Here is a 15,932-nt window from a genome sequence, read left to right on the forward strand (position 1 = left end):
TGAACTAAAATGTAAAAGAGCAAGACTCTTGGTGAACACGTCTGCAATCTGATCCTTAGAGTTCTCGTGCTCAAAAGTGATAACTCCATCTTCATACGCTTTCTTTGTAAAGTGACAATCTATCTCAATATGCTTAGCCCTTTCTTCAAACTCTGGATTCTTGCAATGTAAATGACACTCATATTGTCACAATACAAGGAGGTACATCCACAAATAGAAACTTTTAATTCTCCTAATAGCCACTTTATCCAAACAGTTTCAGTTATAACTTGAGCCATAGCCCATGCAACTCTTTGCTGCCAAGGTTGTTAGAAGCGCTGAAGCGAGCCGAAGCGTTACAAGTATTGGGGCAAGTAACTAAATGTAAATTAGATAAGGAGAGCAGGCAAACTGAAACAAATAAAATCAACAGCCCAATTATGCCTTTGATTGATATACATATATAATCTATTATTAGAAAAGCACATGAAGAAACAACAAAGAGATGATTATCAAGTACCAAAGAGAATAAAGCTATTTGTGGAACAATAAGCGAGCTTACTTAAACACGAAGTGCCATAAATCCATTTTTTGAGGTTCTAATACTGAAGGGTTTCATACGCTAACTGGATCTAAAGCTATATTAGATTCTTATTGAATTGAAATCTGAAACAATGACAGTTATTCAAAATTTGGATCCAGCATTGGTCCGGTCAAGGTTGACCTAAACCAGTTATGCTACTAACACCAACAAAGGTGGGTTTTGAACTTCACTTAACATGATTTCATTTTTTACAAGTCAGAGAGAGAGAGAGAGAGAGAGAGAGAGAGAGAGAGAGAGAGAGAGAGAGAGAGAGAGCTTGTACCCTTCCATGTGCAATAAGGGCATGCCATGTTATGTGAGTGACTCACTTGACCTTTTCTATTCACCAAATTTTCATTACCTCACAGCATGGTGCTCACTTAATAGTGGCTCACTATGTACAGGTTGTACTGCTCTTTTGACTTTGTAACTGAAGCACGCTTCCCCCAAGAAGCACACTTGAGGTGCTAGTTTAAAATTCAATTAAACCTCTATGCTACACTTCGAGGCACTGAGCTGCACCTTGCTTGTGAGGCATAAGCTTCACACCTCAAAACGTAGGTACTTAACAACATTGCTGCTGCTTGCTCTTCCAAGAGATTAAGGAGCTCCTAAGAAAAATACAAAATCCGATAGTAGAGAGATGGTCCTAGGTAGCGCCTCCAAAATCTGCGTTCCAAAAGACTCTAAGATCTATGCAGGAGGACAAAAAGAACATCCCATAATGCATAGTGTCTCTCACATATATGATGATCCGAAGTATCACAACAAGATGAACCGACCTCGGGGGACTCATAAACTGACTAACCACCTATGTAGTCAAAAGCGCTAGGCGGTGGACCCCTAAAAAGACTTGTCGGAGACTAGGTGGGACTAGGCGAACTAGTCGGTACCTTAATTAAAAACATAAAAAATATAAAAAATATGCAAATGAACTGCTATAATTAGTAACAAACATGTATGCAACATAAAATCAATCAACAATAAGCAAAAGATAAAAAAAACATGTCGAACGTTACAAAACCTGCCCAAATATTAAAAACAATTGAATAAGCAATACGAACTATCAACAAATGCCAAATAATTTAAAAATAATCTAAATTCTTAAAATAAAGTGCTAAAACTACCAACAAACATGTATCCAACATAAAATTAATCAACAACAAATGCACAAAGCATAAAATATTGCTATCGTCATTAGTCAAGCATAATAAACATGTTATATTATAAAACCTGCCTAAATATTGTTAAGACCAACAAAAAAGATGTATCCAACATAAAACTAATCAACAAATGCATAAAGTATAAAATACCACTATCGTGAAGCATAACTGCATAGTAAACCTGTTATATTACAAAACCTGCCCAAAAATTAAGTAGAATTGAATAAGCAAGCAAACAATTGCCAATATCAACAAAAGCTATGTAATTTAAACACAATCTGAATTCTTAAAATAAAGTTAATCAAATATATACATAATTATACATACATATACAATAAAAGAATCAAACAAATACACGATTACATAATTTACGTATACACGCATAACTAATATATATATATATATATATATATAATGAGTAATACCAAACTCACCTAGCTAAAAACGTTAATAAAAATTACACAATTTAGAAGAAAAAAATCAAAGAAACATATACATATTACATGGATACTAAATTACTAATAAGCTAATAACAGTTCATTCAACAGTCACAAAATCAGCAATAGCAAAAAATAGGGATACAACAATTGCAGCAATTACAAAACTAAGGACAACAATTACAACAAAAAATATGGAGAGATGAAAAAGAAGAGGCAGAGGAAAGAGGAGAGAGACAGAGAGAGGAGGAGAAGAAGAAGAGGCGGAGGAAGGGGGAGAGAAGAAAAGGCTAGGGAAGGGAGAGTGAGAGATAAAGAGAGAGAGAGAAGAAGAAGAGGCAGTGAAAGCGCGAGAAAGAGAGAGGGAGAGGAAGGGGGAAAGAAGAAGAAGAAGGGGGAGAGAGAAAGAGAGAAGAAGAAGAGGCGGAAGAAGGGGGAGAGAAGAAGAGGTAGAGAAAGGGGGGGGGGGGTGAAGGCATACCTGGAGGCGGATGCTGATGATGAGTCAGGCCTGCACGAGAGAGCGAGAGAGAGAAAGAAGGGTTTATAACCCTCCCCCTCCCCCAGTGTTATTGTAAAAAAAATAAGTTACTACCCTCGCACCGATGTGAGGGTAGGATAGGCACCTAGTCGGCGAAAAAGATACCCTTTTTTGGGAAAACTAGAAATCTGATAAATTCCTAGTTTTCCTAATGCCTAACCCGACTAGGCACCTAGTCGGCACCTTTGACTACATAGCTAACTACATAAACAACAGGTGATATTTGGCCTGGGAATGGTCAAGTATATCAAATTCCCAACCAGCTACCTGTACACAACTGGGTCCTCTAGCTCTATTCCCTCTAAAGCTCCCTGTTTTATATTTGCTTCCATAGGAGAACTAACATTTTTATAATCATCTATTAGTTTGGCCTTTACAACAAAATCATTTGCATACATATGTTGAGACAAAGTAAAGTCCTCTATTTGATTATGCAACTTCCAAGCCAAGGAAAGATTTTAGATTTTCTAGGTCATTTATTTTAAAGATGCTAGCCTACTTCTTCTTGGTGTCATCCACATTATGTAAATCATCACCCATAATAATCATATCATCAACATATAGAAGCAATATACACTTTTCGTGAGAAGATGATACAAACAATGTTGGATTATAATAGCTCTGCTCAAAACCAAGACATCTAACAACCGAACTAAACTTTTCAAATCAAGCCTAAGGTGGCTGTTTGAGTTCAATATAAAGCCCTCCTCAATCTGCAAATTCTACCTTGCGAATTTGAATACCCCTGTGTCAACTCCATATACACCTCCTCATCCAAATCGCCATTCAAAATGACAATTTTCACATCTAACTGCCACAAATTCACTGTCTCACTACGACAATCGCAAGCAGGGTCCTTATGGTGGTCATATGAGCTACAAGTGCAAATGTTTCAACAAATTCAATCTTAATCTGCTAACTGTAACACTTTGCTACCAACCTCGATTTGTATCTTTTAATAGATCCATCTGCCTTTGTCTTAATCTTGTAAACCCATTTACATCGACTACATTATTTTTATATGGGAGTTTTACAAGATCCCAAACATGCATCATCTCTAAGGCTTTCAACTCATCAACCATTGCTTGTTGTAACTCCTTTTCAGAAGCTGCTTCTTCGTAAGGTTTTTTTAGGAGGAATTCTGCATAAGAGTTAAGCTTAACATAGAAATGAATTAAAGCTAAGAATGCACGATGCTTAGGAGAAAACTATTTATAAGAAACAAAACGAGTAAGGGTAACACAAATTCGAGAATTACAATGTACCTGAATATGAGAGGAAGGTGTAGGACCTTGAACTGTGTGCTTGGAATCAATTGGAAGGGAATCAAAATTGGCTTCTAAAGTCTCAGTTTCTTCTTGCTCAATTTGATTTGTGAAAAGTATACTTAGGACAAACTCTTGTCTTCTATCATTGCTCAATTGGCTAATTTGTGAAAAGTATACTTGCTCAATTGAGGCTACAATCGTCTTGGGCAAACTAGCTCTTGGTTGTAGTTTATCATCCTTGGCACAACCTTGAAGTGTAGGTCGTTTCGTCGAAAATGTAGAGGGAAGATTGGTTCTGCTCTGCCAATGCTCGAGTGACATCCTGATGTGGTTGTGGGAATCATTCACCATCGTCGCTGTGGGCACTTGGATTCAAGCTGCCTCAGGCATTCGAATCGCTTGGTTCAAACATTTCATTGAGCAGTTTGGGTGCGACTTTAGGTATTTCATCAAGCGCATCGAGGTATTCAGGGTCTTGCCTTTTATCTCCATCATGGTGGCTCCGGTTCAGCTGCAGGGAATGGTCCACGAACTCGCTGCATGCAATCAAACTCGAGTGGCATGCAGTGCCACCCTGTTGGCCTGATTTGCCCATTTCACCAAACACATGGTGAGCAATGGTGCTCAGATTTTCCCTCCACAAGTCATTGCCCAAATCCAGTCTCGTAGGACCTTCAAAATTGATGGGAGAAGCAACGGGAATGTGTTGGCACTTCAAAAGGCTTCTGCTACTTGATTTAGGCATTTCACCGAACATGTTGGGCGCAACCACTTCCGCATCAGATTTTATGGCCTTCGATTGGGATATTGCATCATTGAGCTTGTATTCAATGTTGCCTTTGCGTAGCTCCATTTAGGTTGGGCTTTGTTTCATCTCAACAAACTCCTTTTTGAACCTTTCGTGCTCCTTGAACAATTCGCACGACTCCTTTATGTAAGCTATGAGCTGCAATAATTTGGCGTCCATGCTCGGAGTTCCCTTCACTATTTTCGGTGCTCCTTGGTAACTATGGCATGAACCTCCAGATTGCACGTGCGTGGCCGAGGAACGACAATGCACGTGTGCTCCTTGGTAGGGCCGTGGATGGGGGTATACGCTAATGTTGGAGGCACGCATACAAGTAGCTTGATAATGCTTAGTTTTGAGTATTTCACGTGGTATTCACGATATAAGGCGAATTTGGGACCGTTGCTCGTGTGGTAGGCTAGGAAATTTGATTACAAATCCAATGTAACAAACCACACTATAAAATTGCTCACAGATTGGCAAGAATCACTATTCTGTTGTGTTGGACTGGGTACCATGCTACATTACCGCGATACCCCAAAAATTCTTTTGGAGCACGCTAGACAACATACATGCATGGTCTTGATCTTCAACGAACTTGGTGGCTCGAATCTCCACTCCAACACTAGATCCGACCCTCATATGAGAGATCAAACCTTCCCCTGGCCAGATTTGATCATATATGGTCGATTTGCAGCAAAACCACTAGATCCGTGCACTGGATTCGATATGCTCCTTGGTAGATAGGCGGATGCCTCGATCTGCATACCAAGGGATGTCCTGGCCGGTTGCACAATTCCTAGGGAAAACCAACATTGATACGCTGTTAGGAATCCAATCCTTAGCAAATCGGATCCCTAGGGATGTGTGCACAGTAGGAGAGAGAGAGAGAGAGTGCCTTTGGCCAAGAATGAGGGAGAATAGTCAATCCTTTATTTATCTGAAATGAGTGGGATCTTACATATTTATAGACCTAGCCTACCCAATTCCTTTCCCAAATGCAATGGATTTCCCCTTCCCAAAATACTGAAAATAAAGCTGAAAATAAGACAAGACTACAAATAACTAAAAAAACAAATAAACTAAAAAGGGAACTATGACGAAGACTTCGATTCAGATCCACAAGGCTATTCCGATCGGTAACAATTTGTTATAGCCATCTCGAGGCCTCTAGCCTTGGGATCTGGGCTCTAACAATGGTATCAGAGTTGGTTCAACCCGAGAAGTGCAACAAGCCAGGATGTCCCTTTGGTGTGCAGATCGAGGCACCTGCCCATCTACTGAGGAGACTGTTAAATCCGATACACAAATCTGGTGGTTTCGTTGCAGATGTGATCATATTTGATCGGGAGGTTTGGTATTTCATATGAGGGCCAAATCTAGTGTTGGAGTGGAGATTCGCGCCATCGAGTTCATCAAAGATTGAGATTGTGTGCGTATGTACGCCGTCTAGCATGCTTTCGAAGCATTTTTTGGGGTAGCGTGGTACTGTAGCGCGACACTATAACTTAGTACCTAGTCTAACACAATAGAATCATGATTCTTGCCAATTAGTGAGGAATTTTGCGACACAGTTTGTTTCATTGGATTTGTAATCAAATCTCTTAGTTGACCGTTTGAGTTGCGGCCCCAAATTTGCTCTGTATTGTGTGCACCACGTGAAATACTTTAAACTGGGCACTACTAAGCTACCCGCGGACATGTGGCGAACATTAGCACATACTCCCATCCACGACCCTAATAAGGAGCACACGCGCACCGTCGTTCCTCGGCCACACATGTGCAGTATGGAGGTTCATGCTATAGTTACCAAGGACCACTAAAAATAGTACAGGAACCTCCGAGCATGAACACCAAATTACTGCAGTTCATAACTTACATAATTGAGTCATGCAAATTGTTCAAGGAGTTCATTGAGATGAGACAAAGGCCAACCCAAATGGAGCTATACATTGAAAATGTTAAATACAAGCTCAATGATGCAATATCACAGCCGAAGGTCACAAAATTTGATGTGGAAGTGACTGCGCCCAACCTGTTAGGTGAAATGTTCGAATCAGATAGCAGGTACCTTTTGGACTGCCACCGCATTCCCGTTGCTTCTCCCACTTTCGAAGGTCCTACGAGGCTAGATTTGGGCATCAACTTATGGGGGAAGATTTTTAACACCACTGGTCACCATGTGTTTGGTGAAATGCACAAATCAAGCTAGCAGTGTGGCACTGCATGCCACTCGAGTTCGGTTGTGTGTAGCGAGTTCGTGGAGCGTCCCCTGCAGTAACGGGAGCCGCCGTGATGAAAATAAAAGGCAAGACTCTAAATACCTCAATGTGCTTGACAAAATACCCAAAGCCACTCCCAAACCACTCAATGAAATGTTTGAACCGAGTGAGTCAAATGTCCAAGAAGACAGCCTGAATCCAAGTGCCTACAATGATGATGGTGAACGATTTTTAGAGCCACATCAGGATGCCACTTGAGCATTGGAGGATTAGAACCAATCTGCCTGCCACATGTTCGACGAAACGACCATACACTTTAGGGTTGTGTCAAGGATGATAAGATACAACCAAATGCTAGTCTGCCCAAGACAATTGTAGCCTCGATTGAACATCACTATCAGTTATTGATAGGCGACATCTACCTGGCATCAAACCCACATCACTTGGCCTTGTTGCTGTGCACACTAATCGCCCATTGCAAAAGAGTTGTGACGAGGGTGACCATGCAACCCACTTCAGCTGAACGGTTGGGAGCAATGAAGTTGCTACTTTAGCAAGTCAGTGCATCATGTTCGAAGGAAGGAAAAGTACCACGAATGGTGCACACCAAGGACTGCTCACGATCTAAGGGGACAATAGCAGGAAATCATGTTTTGGACCTTGGAGGAGTGGAGCTACGATGTGCACATCGATGCTGATTGGGACCACAACTTTTTTATGCACTCAGCCATTGCATGGTGCACAAGGAACCGAGTGCGCGCTAATGCTGCACTGCACTACCCAATGGTACCTCCGGATCATGGGCGCAGCCTCGGTGAAGGGCAAGGCCCACTTGCAGCTAACAAGGTCACTACTACCAATAGCATGCATCTATTAGGCAGGATGCTTCAGATCAATAGCAGCCTCCAAGTGTTCGGTGCAACGACCATTTCCCTCAGTTCTTGCCTTGAGGACAAGGCAGTTTTGATGGAGGGTGAATTGTTACGGATTGGAGTGGCCTTGCGGATCCGGATCAGAGTCTTCGACATAATTCCCTTTTTAGTTTATTTGTTTTTTCAGTTGTTTGTTCTTTCTAGAAGTCGTCTTATTTTCAGTTTTTTTTTTCTGTTGTTTGGGATGAGGGAATCCATTGTATTTGGTAAAGTAATTAGGTAGTTTAGTTCTATAAATATGTAATACCCAACCCATTTCAAATTAATGAAGGATTGACTATTATCCCTCATTCATGGCCTCTGTGAGGAATTGGGCTAGGGAAAGACATACATCTCTCTCTCTCTAACCCTAGGAGGATAATACCCAAGAGGGATGCCTCTTTCCCTCTTGGGCCACCCATCCCTCTCCCTCTCTTTCCCGCTCCCTTTCTTCCCTCTCCCTCTCTTTCCCGCTCCTTTTCTTCCCTCTCATGATCTCTCTTTCTTTCCTACCGTGCACACATCCCTTGGGATCTGATTTGCTGAGGATTGGATTCCAAACATTATATATATGTGGGGCTTCTACCCCTTTCAAGGAATGCTTCTCTTAAGCATTTTCACTAGTAAAAATATTTTTTCACACAAATAAGAGAATATTTTTCGTAAAGAAAAGATGTTATATGGGAACTTCTCATAGGCAAAATTTTCTTTTCTATTGAGATTTTTTCTCGCTTCCAAACATGCCTTTACTACATGTAACATTTGCAAGCCGTATTCATATAACATAAGGAGTTAGGACATTTTTGGCTAGAATGGAGGACAAATAATGAGTTTTGAAATATTATTGATGTATGAGAACAAAAGATATTATGTAAGTTGTATAATAAGGACCAACCATGGTCACAGGTTCATCTCTTTTGGATTCTGCTATTTATGTACTGGCTCATGGATTTCTACCACTCTTTATCCGTATCAACCAACAACCTAACTTGCAAACTTAAACACAAACATACTATGTTCATATTCATAAGGAGTTAACTTCAAAACCTTTTTTGTCATTAACAAGTTCACGACAAATTTATGATCCTAATGAGTTGAAAACTAACGTGGTAGTTTGATGCATTAATTGTTGCTTCCATGGCCATTTCTGTTAATTTTCTAAGGTAAAAATTGACACATTTATTATTTTCACTTTGGAATGTACAATGTCCTTTAATTTTTATAAAATTCCTAAAATGCCCTTGTTTGGTGTCAATTAATGCATTAAATCATCTTGCCATTTTTTAATTTCTTAGTGTATAAATTTGAGTTTGCGATCGGGGTAGGCCTGACATTGGATAGAAATCATCTATTTCTTAGTGTATAAATCATCTGTTTCAAATATTTGGGATCTATCATTCAAAAGAATGGAGAAATTGATGGAGATGTAAATCATAGGATTAAGGTTGGGTGGATGAAATGGAAAAGTGCAACTGGAGTGTTGTGCGATTGTAGAATGCCATTGCGGTTGAAGGGAAAGTTTCATAGGACGACAATTAGACCCGCTTTACTATATGGTACAAAATGTTGGGCTGCCAAGAGACATCATTTTCAAAAAATGAGTGTAACTGAGATGCGTATGCTTCGATGGATGTGTGGAAATACACTAAAAGATAAGATTCGGAACGAGGAAATACGTAAGAAGGTAGGCATTGCATCCATTGAAAATAAGATGAGGGAGAATCGTTTACGATGGTTTGGGCATATTCGGCGAAGGCCTAATGATGCTCCGGTTAGAAGGATGGAGAAATGGGAAAATCTATTAGCTAAAAGAGGTCGGGGTAGGCCTAAGAAGACTTGGATGGAGATGATAAGAAAAAATATGAATGCTTTGAACCTCACCGAGGACATGACATTGGATAGAAATGATTGGAGGAGAAGGATTCATGTGGAGGACCCAAAATGATTTTCTTTTTGGTTCATATCACCGACCCCAATTGTTTGGGATGAAGGCGTTGTTGTTGTTGTTGTTGTAGTGTATAAATTTGAGTTGAACGTGTTAATGTATGTGAGAGATCATAGGCACTCACCCTTAACAGCTCCCATCTTTATATCTGCATCTATGTATGACTCGAAGTTTTATCAGAGTTTTAGCATCATTGTGATATACATACATGTGGCCTCAATGTTAATGATGAGAATTTTGTATGTTCTCAAGAATTTGATGTTATTAACTTGGCTATACAAGTTAATTCTTGCTAAGATTAGCTCCATGCATTTCATGCACGTTAAAGTTATGAAAGAGATTTTGAGAATGTGCATGCTTGTGCCTACTTCAGCTTTTCCTTTTCAAGAGATTTTGTTAGTGCAGTTGGTTCAAGATATCTGTGTTGTACATTGGGTTCTGTTTGCAACTTTGCATATGGTTGTCCTTGCTACACTCATGTTGCGGCCCATTCTAAGTGCTTGTTTATTGCGTAAGTGCACTTATTTTCATGTGTATTTTTCTGTCACATGGCTACGCCATTTTTACTCCCGTACTGTTTCCAATCATGCACTATTCATGACAGAAACTCCATAAAAAACTGGCTGTATCCACATGTGTGGTTGTGCCTATTTTCTTTATGCAAGTTTCTGCTGATTTCCCCACTGGTCTATATGTTCTTGTCTCAGTTTTTTTTCCTTTCTTCTTTGCACAGGGACACTTCACCGGGAATTCTAATTTAATGGCTGAAAGTTGTGAGAATGCTACACTAATGGGCATGAATAAAAAAGATAGGACTGGGCGTTGGGCAAGAACAACATATAAGATAGTTGTTTCATACCATGGGGCGCCTTTTGAAGGATGGCAGAAGCAGCCAGGCCTAAATACTGTTCAAGGGTAATCATTGAAGATTGTTGAGCATCTTCGCTAAGCTACGGTTCCTTTCAAAGGCACTAGCAACTCATGAATTTTTACTGTTGGCACCAAAGGTGTTTTTATGCATTTCATAGTAATGTTAGGTTTAGAGGGCTTGTTGAGAATCTGACATTGGATTTGGATCCAGATCCACATCCAAAATAGAATAATGGGTCAGACGATCCATTGTGTTCTTGTATTTATTATTGTAATATGTTTCTGTTATGAGAGCATAATTGTCCATGTGTAAAATATTTCATATATAAGGGATTAATAGATGTCATGCCCGACCATTCCAACTCAGTTGGGACGTTCTACAGCAGCCATATCGCTCTCCTTGTTTCTCTCTACTCTTCTTGTTGTTTGCACTGGGCACAGTTTCCAAGGCAACTCTGACATGGCATCAGAGCGGGTTACAAGGTAAGTCTTCTCAAGTTTGGTTGTGTTCTTCATCTTCTCACTCTGTTCTTGTTTCTGTCAGTTTAAATCTGATCTGAATCTCATACAGATCTGATCAGACATTGTTTCTATCATCTAAGATCTAATCTGAGTCATATGCAGATTAGATTGTAATCTTACTTTCTCATCTCCTTTAAGCTGGGTCAGATTCATGCCAGATCTGATCTAGTTATCATTATTCTTATCGTGTCTATATCAGCTCTTACTCACGTCAGATCTGATCTGGTTCATATTTTTCTGTGCATGTTTTTGTCCTGGTCTGAGTCTTTATCAGATCATATCTGTTATTTCAGTCTGACCCTAGTCTCTTTCCTGTTTGTGCTTGTCTCTTATCAAGTTTGTCTTTGTCTCTCTGTCTTGTTTGTGCTTTTGTCTCTTATCATGTTTGTCTTTTCCTTCAATAAAAAAGTCAGTCTTTATATATATATATATATGTGTGTGTGTGTGTGTGTGTGTGTGTGTGTGTGTGTGTGTGTGTGTAGCTGCGCAACCCTTAGGTGCACAGCTATAGTGGAATGACGCTGGCCGTCCATCATCGTGAGTGATGGACGACCAGCACGCGAAAACGGTGCAAAAATGCTAAAAATGCATTTTTTGTGCCATTTTGAGCTTTAGCGGCAGTTATGGATGGCCGCTAAAGGTCCAAGTTCCACTGGGACCTTTAGCGGCGGTTGAAACTGTCGCTAACCCCCCTAGGGGATGTGCCTGGCGTTAAAAAATTTGTTTCTAGCGGCGGCTTCAACCACCACTAAATCTTTTTTTGCTCGATTTTGATGCTGTTTCAGCGTTTTTTGTGGGAAAAAATGCTGAGCGTCTATCACACGCTCGATGGATGCTCAACAAGGCTCCACTGGTAGCTGTGCTCCTATGGATTGCACACTTACACATCGCTCTATATATTATGTATTCTGTTCCTCTTTTATCTGTGGGTTGTTTGCATATTCCTACTGTACTGATTGCTGACATCAGCTATCAAACTGCTGACATCATCTGTTCAGGTCAGCAAGTGGCGCCATATGTTTGGAATGACTCTCTTTACTTAGTATCTGCATATTTTTGGTCGATATCAACTGATATCTGATCCCTTCTCAAAAAAGAAAAAGAAAGAGAAGCACAAAAAAAAAAGAGAGCACAAAAAAAGGGTGTTTCTTTGTATTTGCTTTCATTTGTTATGGTGTCACATTCTTCATTTTCGATGTCCTCTTCTACTGTTTCTACTTCTGTCAGTTCTCCTAGTTTTGTAGGACCCACATCTCCTCTTAATTTGTCCTTTTTGGTTCAGCTGGTCATCAACAAATTGGATTTGACCAATTTTGTCACCTGAAAAAAAATCAAATCATACCTTTCATAAGCAGCCATGACTTGATGGGACACCTTGATGGATCCATCCAGGTGCCTTAGGAATTCATTGTTATAGAGTACATAGGAGGATGGATCGGTGCAGGCCTCCTGTGTAAGAAACCTAGATTTTATAATATGGAGGAAGAATGATCAATCTGTGATGGCTTACGTCTGCACTTTCATGTGAGGTAATTCTTCATATCCCCACTGGGGTCTTGGCTGGAGAGCTTTGAGATATTTTGCATCACTGGTTTGAGCAGATCTCCACGCCCAAACTCTATCACCTTAAAGCTAAGTTTGGGAACTTGAGAAGAGGTTTTGACAATGCCCTTGATTTCTTGAATCGCGTGAAGTCTATTGCAGATCAGCTTGCAGCTATAGGGCATCCGCTGGTTGATGAAGATGTGTGCATGCATATCGTCAGAGGACTTGGGCTAGAATATAATGTCTTTGTTGCCATGTATGCTGAGATAGATCCCAAGCCTAAGTTTGATAAACTTCATTGCTTGATCATGATACCATGTTTGGTATTTCCACATCATCTGCTAAGCCTACTGATGAGCCTCAACATGAAGTCTTGTTGGCATCAAAATTTTCAAGAGTTGATTCAGACACTAGAGGTAAAGATGGAGGTCATGGAAGAGGAAGAGACAACAATAATATTGGTAGAGGCTCTGGTTTGCTTCCTACACAAAAGTCTCCGTGGGTTATATGTCAGCTATGTATTAGGAAAGGTCACTTTAGCTCAATTTGTTTCCACTAATATGATCCTACTTATCGCCCACCTACGATGTAACCACTAGTTCGTTTTAGGACTGTATCTTGACCTTCCTTTCAGTTTCCGCAGCAACAACAGCAAAAACCGGTTTTAGCTCTTGGTTTCTATGCTGCACATCAAAATAGTTCCCACGATTTTGATGCCATGAGTTCATCCTTTGGTCAGCTTGACTTAAAGCAAAACTCAGGAGCTGTCCCTTAAGTGGTCCCCTCTTTTTCTTCCTCAGGAGTTTGTTGTGTTGACTCAGGAACTGCACGACACGTCACTGGAGATTCAGGTAAGATGATTCATTCAGTACCTTATCGTGGTTTTGGTAACATAGTCATGGGTGATGGGAAGAACCATACCGTCACTCATATTGGAACTGCCTAATTCCTATTAGTGGTGGTATTGTTCAGTTGGCTGATACTTTTCTTTGTCCTACCATTAAATGTTATGTCATTTTCGTTTCACAATTGATTATCTCATTTTCTTCATCTTATGTTTCTGTGAAGGATCTTACACGAAACAAACATGTGTTGAAGGGGAGAGATGTGGCGATTTTCACATTTGAAGGGCGTGCTGCATAAGAAGTTTTGCATGAAGGACTTGGGCCCTGTAATATCGCCTATTTTCACACTTGGTATTAAATTTAAGATTTTCGAAAATTTGGCTAAGTATAGAAGAAAAATCGGTAGATTCTCGATTTTAGGCCGATGCTTTAGAGTCTGGGCTTGGCCCAGTTCTGATTGTCAAGGCCTAAACGAGTCACTTAAAATGTGAGAAAGAGTTTTATTTTCGACCTTTAAATTCAAGCAAAATTCGAGTTATTTTGGGGAAAATTTCGAAATCGAATTTTGAGTTATATATTGTTGGATGTGTCTCGAAATTATGAGCATAACAGTATTTTACTTTTCTGAAGTTGGGCTACGGTTGGCTCGAAAATTGTGTTTTTTCGAAAAAGGAGCAATTTGTCGGTTCGGATCTGGATTCTAATCGGACCGGATCTGATGGATTTGATTCAAATTAATATGGATTTGAACTATATCCAAGACCCATATTAATTTGGTATTGATCTAGCCCAAGACCCATTTAGATTTTCGGAGATGAATTTGGAGCTTGGATTCAGATCTAGATCCAAATTCATGCCCAACGAATTTCCACCTTTAAATTCATTAGATAGCTTTAAATTGGAGTTATTTAGTGTTAAGAAGTCTTCTATGTTAATAAAATAACCTTTGGAAATTTCTAGATATTTATTAATTAATTAACAATAAATAAATAAATAATTAATTTCAATTTCAAAATTTGATTTAAGTCTTGGTTTAAGACTCTAAGTAGAGTCCTTAAACCCATATAGAATCACTTAAGAAGTATCCTAGTACAATAAAATAACTTTTGGAAGCTTTTAGATATTTATTTATTATGTATTATTTATTATTTAATAATTAATTAATTAATTTTATTTAATTCTGAAATTTTATTTTGGTATTTGTTTGTGACTCTTAGTAGAGTCCTTAAACACTTATGGAAGCATCCAAGAAGGTTTGAGCGACTCAGAGTCCAAATGAATTAAAAATTTGAAAAGACAACCTAAAGAGTTTTAAAATTTTGGAAAGTGAGAGAGTTCCAATTAGAGTTTAGCTCCGGCCCTCTCTAAAAGGGTTGGATGGATAAGAAGTGGTGTCACCCCCCTTTTCTCTATAAATAGCCTGAAAAAAGAAGAGAAAGAGAAAGAGAGAAAGAGAGAAACAAAGAGGAAAAGAGAGAGAAGAAGAAGGCCACATTCTTCAATCATCCATCATTTCTACCATTAAATCCATATTTCTTTTCGATCACACATAAGGCACGGGTTTCTCTTTTGTTTTGGATGAGAAAAAGAGCATGGATTTATATTCCATGCAATGTTTTAGTGAAAAACCATGGAAAAAAGTAAACATGGATGTTTACTCTAAAGTACATGGAGGAGGATTCTTCCATGGATGTGTTTTTGAATTCTTTTTATCCTTTTGAAAATAAAATTCTGTACACATCTATTTTTATGCTAAAACAGAATTTATTTGATGGTACAAATAGCTTGTTAAGTGTTTATATTATGGTATTATCGATTCCCATGGATGATTCATGTTATGGATCGTTAGATGCACATAAGCATGTGTTAGAATGTTTTATACGCATGCATTCTTCATCAAAAGTCTGTATAATGGTGGTTTATTAGTTTACGAAATTATGCAAATTTGAATATGTACATATTCTTGATTTTGAATAAGTATTTAAATGTATACAGGTTACGTGCATGTAAATTGAATAGAACCATGTTTACTTAAAAGGTGAAAGTTGTCTAATCATGCAGCCTGTATATGCATTCACATAAGCTTGCATAATCAAAAGTTGAAAGGGTATTTATGCATGTGAAAATAATTTTTTTCTTTCAGTGGTGTGCTGGTCCGGCTGACAGCCAGCCGATTATTCCGGGTGGGACAGCCGGCAGACAGCTGAGTGACTCGGCTGAGCTTGCCGGGCCCTGTCAGGCCAGTCTAGACTCTAGCCACTTGGCTGGACTGTGCTAGCTGGCCAGCACCCAACCAGGTGCTGACAGACCTGGT

The 15,932-nt window shown here is 39.4% G+C and overlaps 1 protein-coding gene across 2 annotated transcripts in view; it reads left to right on the forward strand.

The window, feature by feature from the left end:
* LOC149814789 (Pseudouridine synthase family protein) overlaps positions 1–15,932 on the forward strand; it is a 109,073-nt gene that overhangs the window by 25,337 nt on the left and 67,804 nt on the right. For both annotated transcript variants that reach the window (XM_089989528.1, XM_089989529.1), the window contains exon 3: positions 10,570–10,751. In XM_089989528.1, the coding sequence (XP_089845654.1) occupies positions 10,570–10,751 (182 nt within the window). The remainder of the gene's footprint in view (positions 1–10,569; positions 10,752–15,932) is intronic.

The sequence above is a fragment of the Nuphar pumila genome, chromosome 15 (assembly GCF_984573655.1).
Source record: "Nuphar pumila chromosome 15, dmNupPumi1.hap1.1, whole genome shotgun sequence".
NCBI lineage: Eukaryota > Viridiplantae > Streptophyta > Magnoliopsida > Nymphaeales > Nymphaeaceae > Nuphar > Nuphar pumila.